The following is an 8,139-nucleotide window of genomic DNA, read 5'->3' as shown; positions in this document are numbered from 1 at the left end:
CAAGAGCCGGAGAGCACTCCCCAGGCAGTGGTGGCGAGGCTAATAGCACTTGGTAGCTGCACCCACCACCTGCACCCGGCGGCTGTCTGCCTCCGAAGGACAGGCACGGCATGTGGTGTAGCACGTCCTGAGACCTGTATGCACTAAAGAACAGTTCAGAGCCATTCTAGTGGATTAAAATTAATCCTGTTGATTGAAAAATGTGTAAAGAATCATAAAATACCTGGCTGTACCATGTGCTGAGATGTGGTGGGAGTTGTTCCTTGAAAACTGCAAATCGGTTGTTTTTCTTCATTGATGAGACAGGCTTCCTTGATGCCACTTTCTGTCCACTTGCTTGGTGGCTTTGGACTTCAGTAACTTGATCGAAGCACTGCTAGTTATTTCATAAGCAAGAAGGCCACTTACTTAATCAGGAAAAAAAAGAGACAATAGCAACTTACCACCTTATAATTTAACCAACGAGCCAGTTGCATCCTAGTGCGAGGGATCCAGTAACCATAGTGCTGCTCAAAAGGCATTTGTTTGGCTCCACACAGTGGCTCAAATCTGTACAGCTACCACAGATCAGACCTGATTTTTCCAGAGCCACAGCAAAAGCAAACTAAAGTCAGTTTAAAGCAGTGGTTTTCACTGGCCTACAAAACCAGTTTTGGTTTGTGAACTCCTCTGGCCAGTTTCCAGTAGATGCAGAAGTCTCAGTTAGGTTAAGATTTGTCACATAATGGTTCTTTTTCTTAGTCATCTACTCTGCACCCCATAGGTGACATTCACAGACCACTCTAGGGTCTGCTGACAGCATGCCCAATGCCTTTGCTTGGAAAATGATTAAGAAGATCAAGCGTGTACAAGAAACTTACATGCCCTCTCTGTGTGGTCAGTTACCAGAGTTTTCTTAGAATCTCTGCAGTGGGACAGGGGCTAAGACAGAACCAAAGAGAGGAGAACAGAAGGAAGCAAAGGCAGAAGGAAACTGAGCCAGCAAGAACTCAACCAGGAGGCAGTGGGAGAGGTCCCTGAGACGGTGCAGAGAAGAAGGACATTAGCCACCAAGGCTTGTTAGGGTGGCCCCAAGCATTCAGGGACTGTACTATCCCAGGTGGTTTGATGACAGACAAGGACATGTTGGTGTATTGCAGAATTTCACTCACTATATGGGAAGCTGACTGTCTAAATAGCCAACTGAGCAGCCTACCCACTAAGCCCTCAGCAACAAGCTATGTAGACAAGTCAACTGCTCCCAGCCTAGCAGCAGGCGTGGTTATGTGAGTCTACAGTTAGGGAAAGGGAAGTGTTTTTGAGCACTACTTGAGTCAGTCCTTTCGTGTTCTATATACCCCCCAAAATACACCTATTTTCCTTAAAGAAAGGGGTAATTTCCACTTGTATGTTAGACCACTGTAATAGTCCTAGGCAAGATAGCTCTAAGAAGTTACCCACCAGCATCTAGCAACTTTAGAAGGAAAAAGAAGTTTGACTTTTTCCTTAAGATCTCAGCACACATGCAGCACTTCAAAAGAAAAAGAAAAAACAAAACAAAACTGACTCTCATTTCCCAAGTGAAGTGATTTTGGCTGTTGCTGCAGAAGCTGACAAGGGGCATCCAGCTACCACTCACAGCCTGGAGTCCCAGACAGGATGTGCATGCCCTTCCTTCCTTATGTCCTCATCCTCATTCATCAATTGTGAGCAGTTTAGTGCTGCTCCACCTCACAGCCTCCCTCCCTCTTCTCACCTGCCCTCCTGTTCCTCTCTCTGCCCTATACAGTATACAGGTATTGTGAGGATGGAGGAGAAAATACAGCCAATGGTCCAGGGAAGGGGAAAACGGGGCTATGCACCTGCTGGGCTCCCGCTCTCCTCCCCCAGGAGCACAGTAGGATGAGGGTGGTGTCCCAAAGGAGGAGGCTTGCAGCAGTGATGTTTCACAACAAAGAGAATTGCTTTCTCCTCTGGAGCCAGAGGTTTCTTCATCAGTGCAAGACTGCAGCACCAGCCAAGGGAGCAAGAGGTGGTGGCAAGGCCTGGGTCATCTTGTGAAATGCACTTCCCAGCTCCCTACAGGGCTGTAACTCCACTCTTGGATCAGCCCCTCTGTGTTGTGGAACTTCATACCTTGGGCAATGACTCTAAAAGAATAACCTTATAGATAAATGTTTAGGCTGTTTCTGCCTATTAATAGCCACTCCATTTTCAGAGTAAAATGATTCATAGGAGCCCATATATCCAGAACACAAGGATGCAAGCTCTTTAAGTCAAGCTAATCCCTTTTCACAGCGTAAGGTCTACAATAGTGCTAAGCTGCTTTAATTCTCTTTAGCGGAGTGCTGCAGTACAGGAGGGCTATGACATTTCCCTCTAATGCACTACAGTAAAAATGTCTAGAACCATTAGAGAATTGGCAGTTATTTTCTTCTAAGGATTTCCACAGATATGGAACAGTTTTGATTTAATGTAATTTGCAGATTCTTCTTTGAAACCAAGATGATGCCTTTTCCTGGTTCATTCTGTTCTTCTCTATTTATCTCACCCTCTCGCTATTATCAATAAAGGGAGAAGGGTGAAGAAAAGCATAAAGAAAGACAAAAATATGTAAGTCCCAGAAGTAACACATTAGAATAATTTTTTTTTTTTAATCTTTCTATCTTTTTTTTTTCTGGTTCCTATTTCCCCTCGGGGTTAATACCACTCTAGCAGCAATTTTGAATCATGGAAAACCTAAAACCTTTCTCCTGCTATAGCACAAGTGTTAGTTGCTAAGAGAAGCCAACTGTACTGTGTCATCACCTTTTCTTCTCCTTTATATCCTCTAGATGGTGCTTGTGTATCATATGTAGGTCATGCTGCTGCTAATCAAGCTTGGAAATGGATTTAAAATGCACTCCTACAGATTACTGCGAACAGTGGTTTGTGGTGGACATACTGGGTGGCTACCCGCTTCAAGCCTCCATCAGAGAAAATAATTGTCCTCAGCCTCTTCCCAGATGTGAGATACAGAATAGGAAAAATCCTATGGCATATTTTACTGCCATTTCTGAAGATTAAAATTTGATCATATTTGCATCACATCACACTTTAGCGTGATGGTGATGCTCTAGGTTTCATCCCTTCTGTGCCCGCTCACATCCAGTGGCAACTGGAGTTATATTTGTTATGCTGCATGATCTGTATGTCCAAAACCATACATGGGAAACAAGGAATTCTTGACAAAAATGGCAATTTTAAAATACCAGAGCACCTTGCTTTTCCATGTACAACATTGCCAAGGCTTGCAGCAATCACAGCAAAATGGAAGCTTGTCTCTGGGCCACAGAAACAGAGGAAATATCAGAGTAAGAATTTGGTGCAGGGAAGGAATGAGACAAGTATTCTGCCCCATGATCAGAGAAAGGGGGGTAACTCCAAATGAGTCTATTTTTCAGGAAAAAAATCCATTCTGGAAAAAAATCCACCCTTTTCAGCCCTTTCTTATTCGACTTTTCATTCTGATTCAATACACAAACGGACGTAGAAATACTGAAGCGTAACAGAAATTAAATCCTGACCACTCTTCTTTACTCAATTTCAACGGCATCTCATTTAGTTTTTTGATATCCAGCATAATTCCCCCAGCCCAGTCTTTCCTACCGGTGCCCACTTGGGACTGACCGAGTCATTTCACTTCCTCTCTTGCATTCATGCTCTTCAAATATTTGCAGACAAGTAACTCGGCTAGCCTATGTTTGGACTTCTTATCTCAACAAGTTTCTTGCCTTAAAAATTTGCTCTTCCCTTCCCCACACCTTCTGTTTAAATGTACCAAGGGGTAGTCATCAACCATGTCCTCCTGCAAACAAAGCAACATTTTACCCAGCTCCCAGCTGTACAAGCAGTGGGCTTTCCTAGGGAAAACTGACCATGGAATAGGAAAGCAGAGTGCAGCTGTGCTCTGCCCTGCAGAAAGTTGCTCCTCCTTCAGTTCTCTAGCCTACATATGTTTCAAGCCACCTTAGCAGGGAGGTGTGCACCCATTTATCAGTACAAGATGAATGACACAAACAGGAACCACTTCTCTTTAAGGTCCAAAAAGCCTTCTGTACCTTTTGTTGCCAATAAATTCATTCATACCGATGCTTCACTTTCAGAGCGCCAAAGACCGTTATTTAGAATAAGATCATCTAAGCCAGAAACTAGTTCCTAGTGCTGCTGCTACTCAGTTTTTTAAAACTCACTGGCATCTCCACAGCCATGCAGATGACATCCAGCCCTAGGTTTTGTGGTTGTTCTGTCCTCCAACAGCCTAGAGACAGATGCTGGAAGGAAGGAAAGGAGGTCTGAAGCATCCTCACCTGGGCACCTAAAGACCTGACCCTGGAGCTTGACATTCAGCATACAATTATTTCAATGTGCAAACAGGTGTGCCTGCAAAAACATTTTCCCTTGCTCCTTGTTAAAAGCGTGCTTTAGAAATGAGCCGGGAGTTCACAAGCTTTTAAGCAGACCGTTGAGCAGTCACACAAACCAGTGCCCGTTCCCCCAGCAGCACAGGCTGGCTGCCTGCTTGCCTCAGGTACATATTTGCACTTCTTAAGCCTCCTCCCTTGGGGCAGCCCCAGCTCCAGCTCCACCCCAGCCTGCGACCTGCTTCCATCGTCCTCCTCCTGCCCAGCAGAGACGGACGGAGGGAGCCCTGCCTGGCAGACATGGCCAGGGTGGCAGCAAGGCTGTGCCAAGACAGAGCAGCCCCGGAGGGGCTGGGCTCCTATGGGAAGGCGGTCAGGTATCTGAACCAGGACTATGAGGTCCTGAAGCAGCGGTGCCTTCAGGCTGGTGCTCTCTTCAAGGATGAGGAGTTCCCAGCCTGTCCGTCTGCGCTGGGCTACTGTGACCTGGGACCCTACTCCTTCAAGACCCAGGGGATAATCTGGAAGCGCCCCACGGTAAGAGTGCTTTATCATGGCATGTTTGGTTGGGGTCAGGTCTAACCAACACTCACCTGAACGCATCCACGCTAGAACAGAGCTGATGCTGAATCCCTGCTCTTCCTTTATGTTTTGTTTCTTTGTTTTATTCTATCCTGCCTTATCTTCATGGTTGTAAACAGAAGCAGGGTTGAAAAGGGGGAAAGCAAACAAAACACAAAACCCAGCATTTTCTAAGCCTTTTGTAAAGCAAGGAATCCTATAACTGCCTCTTGGGAATCTGATTTCTCCCTTTTGATCCTGGCTCCTCAGAGCTACACGCTCAGAGTGCAATCCAGGAAGGACGCAAACTCCCTCTGCATACCCAGGCAGTGCAGGGCAGCCCAGGAGCCACTGACCATCAGTTGTAACACTACCCACACCATGGTCCTTCTGCTGGGCACCCCAGGAAATTAAACTAATACTTTAATAAAGCCATCTGCCCCACTTTAAGCTACCTATAACAGATGAAAAGCAGCTGACTGAAACTTATTGCCCAGACACATCCCCTAAACAGCTTTTCATTTAAAATAGTAATTTTCATCAGGAAAAAAAAAAATGCACTGAATTTTTAAGACACTTTTTTTTTAAGCCACAAAATCTGGGCTTCAAAGATTTTTACGCACTTTCATTTTTCAGTTATTTGTTTCTGTACATACTTTGCTCCTCCTCCATCATTTTTCCCCTCCTGGCAACATCAAGAAAAAGTAAGAAAAGAGGGAGGAAGGAAAAAATAACAACAAAAATAACTTACCTTCCTCTGATGGGGGATAGGAGGTAGGAATATACAGGAAAAGTTCATGGCCTAATTTTTTTTCCCTACCTAAAAGTTAGAAAAAGAAATTTGCAGATTCAGTAACTCCAAGTTTCCGCCCTTGCAAACCCACTTCAACACATCACCAGATGATTCAGCAACAAGCACTGTGAACGTACCCCTTGATTTTGCCTGTCTTGGGCAAATGGAAACCTCAGATAACTCACTAAATTCTATCTTGCTCCCCATGCAAGAAAATTGTTGTGTCTGCTGCAGGTGGAGGCCATTACAAACGTAGCATGGCTAGGAATGCCTGAGGGCTGAACTCTAGCAGGGTTATGAATCCCAGCCCTCCCAGCTTTCCTTCTGCAAACAGTGCGCGTGGTTGCAGGCTGGTGGGATCGCTGTTCAGTTGTGCAGGGCCTGGAGGAGACCTGCTGTAGGAATGGCCCCCTGCAAAATAAACATCTACTGCTAATGTCATCTCCCAGTGGGTTGTGACTGATGGTTTGCAGACGGCAAGTGCCAGACACTCCACCGTTGTAGACTTCACGATCTGACTCCTCCTCACGCACGTGAAAAAAGAAGCCCTGGGTTGTTGCTGCCTCCACAGCCCAGACACACGGGCGTGCTGTTCTCATAGCCGACAACTATTGCTTTCAGCGAGTTTAGGTGGCTGCCTGAGCTGCTCTCAACATAAGACACCAAGTTAAGCTTCCTGGGGACTGACCATTGCTGCCATCTAGAAATAAACTCATGGGGAACGCCTAGGAGGAAGGGGAGGCTTTTGTTTCCTGAGGACAAAAGTTATATAAATACTTTCAGGAATGATGAAAGTGATTAATATTTATTGAACCTTTACACGGAAACAATGAACAAGAAGTAGGAACTTTTCAGACCAGAAGGGGTAATGCATACTTTGAAAACGTGTCTTTTCAGGAGTTATGTGCCAACCCTCAGTTTATAGTTGGAGGAGCTACTCGAACAGATGTCTGCCAAGGAGAGCTGGGTATGTACAGCATGTTTTTTCCTTCTTCTTCCAAAACATGAAGCTTAACTTAAAAATTCCTCATAGACAGATGATTTTCTTGTCTACTAATAGACAGGTTAAGGCTGAGCGTCCCAGCACCTAGTTCACAGCCCCGAGTCAGGCGCCCTGGCTGTAGTATGAAAAAAGGCAGACACCCAACGAGGGTGCTCATTTCCCCGCAAGGGGCTTAAACAACCAGCACTGCTGCCTAGGACAGGGTACACATAGGTTTTTAAGAGCTGTGTCAAAGCTGGCACTCACCAAACTATCTCCTGCAGGTAGTAAGCTAATTATCCCTGGTGGACTGCAAGACTTCCTTGCATTTTTAACCTCTTAAGACAGAGCTGGACACTAACCTTATAATTATAGCACTTGCCCTGAAGCAAGAGACTTGGTTTCATGCCTGTCGTAGGAAAACAGTCTCCAGAAACTCAAGGGACACTGAGGAAATTTCACCCTTCAGCCTTGTCATTGAGGATTTTTATATGGGAGGCAGAACAAGATCCAGCCACAGTTTCACATAAGGAAAATACACAATCACCAAGAAACAGAGTAGGAACTGGTTTAGTACAGGGGCTGGAGCTGTAATGTGCCATTTCAAGCCAAGCAGGATGGCCCATGAGTTAGGAACATGGACAACACCATAAAAAAATAAAAAATGAATGGAGCACATCAGCTTTGTAGTCATCCATAACAAGCAATTTTTTTCCAAGCCCTTCATGTTGAATGCTCCTACTGTTCATACGGTGTTGTGTGTAGAGCTGTGAGCAAACAGAGGAAGGAGCAACCATGCACACGGGGCAAAAATACAACAACAACAAAAAAAAGGCAATGCTGCCCAGCTCTATGAACTGGGGCCTGATGCCGACAAGATGTCTCTCAGACAGCAGTCACCCTCTCCTGGACCCACCACAGCAAAACCATCTTTCTTACCTGTTTTTCTCCAGTTCTTGTCATCGTCTAAACAAAGCTCCTATGCAAACAGTTTTTATCCGCCTCCTCCCACTGCCTCCCAAGAGCTGATGCATTGGCCTCTTTCCTGCCTGCCTTGTTGATAAGATCCAGCTGCAGGAGACAGCAGCAGCACCCTCTCCTGACTGCATACAGAGCCAAAAAGGCTGAAACTCTTGTAATGAGAATTCAATAGATGAGAAACAGAGAAATCAGCCTTTCTCCCTTTTTCGTTGCTTACCACAGTACTCCTGACCTTACTGCTCCTCCATCCCATCTGTTGTGCAAATGAGATTCAAACAATTTCAGCAAGTTATTGACGATAAATAATACCAGTGCTGTTCCTGTAAACACAGCACCATTAAAGCAATCACCAAGAAATTCCCTGGTGTGTGGGCCTGTATTCTAGCTGCTAAAAATAAGATGCCCAATCTGCTAGCTCCAGGATATTTATTCAGTGGATG

At 45.3% G+C, this 8,139-nt stretch overlaps 1 protein-coding gene across 1 annotated transcript in view; it reads left to right on the top strand.

The window, feature by feature from the left end:
- Window positions 1-440: 440 nt before the first annotated feature.
- CAPN8 (calpain 8) overlaps window positions 441-8,139 on the top strand; it is a 32,865-nt gene continuing 25,166 nt past the window's right edge. Inside the window, exons 1-2 of the mRNA XM_080586390.1 lie at window positions 441-4,919; window positions 6,634-6,703. Coding sequence (XP_080442516.1) covers window positions 4,683-4,919; window positions 6,634-6,703 — 307 coding nt within the window. The 5' untranslated portion in view covers window positions 441-4,682. The remainder of the gene's footprint in view (window positions 4,920-6,633; window positions 6,704-8,139) is intronic.

The sequence above is a fragment of the Anser brachyrhynchus genome, assembly GCF_964034855.1.
Source record: "Anser brachyrhynchus genome assembly, chromosome: 3".
In the NCBI taxonomy this organism is placed as follows: domain Eukaryota; kingdom Metazoa; phylum Chordata; class Aves; order Anseriformes; family Anatidae; genus Anser; species Anser brachyrhynchus.
This window is presented reverse-complemented; position numbering and strand designations above follow the sequence as displayed.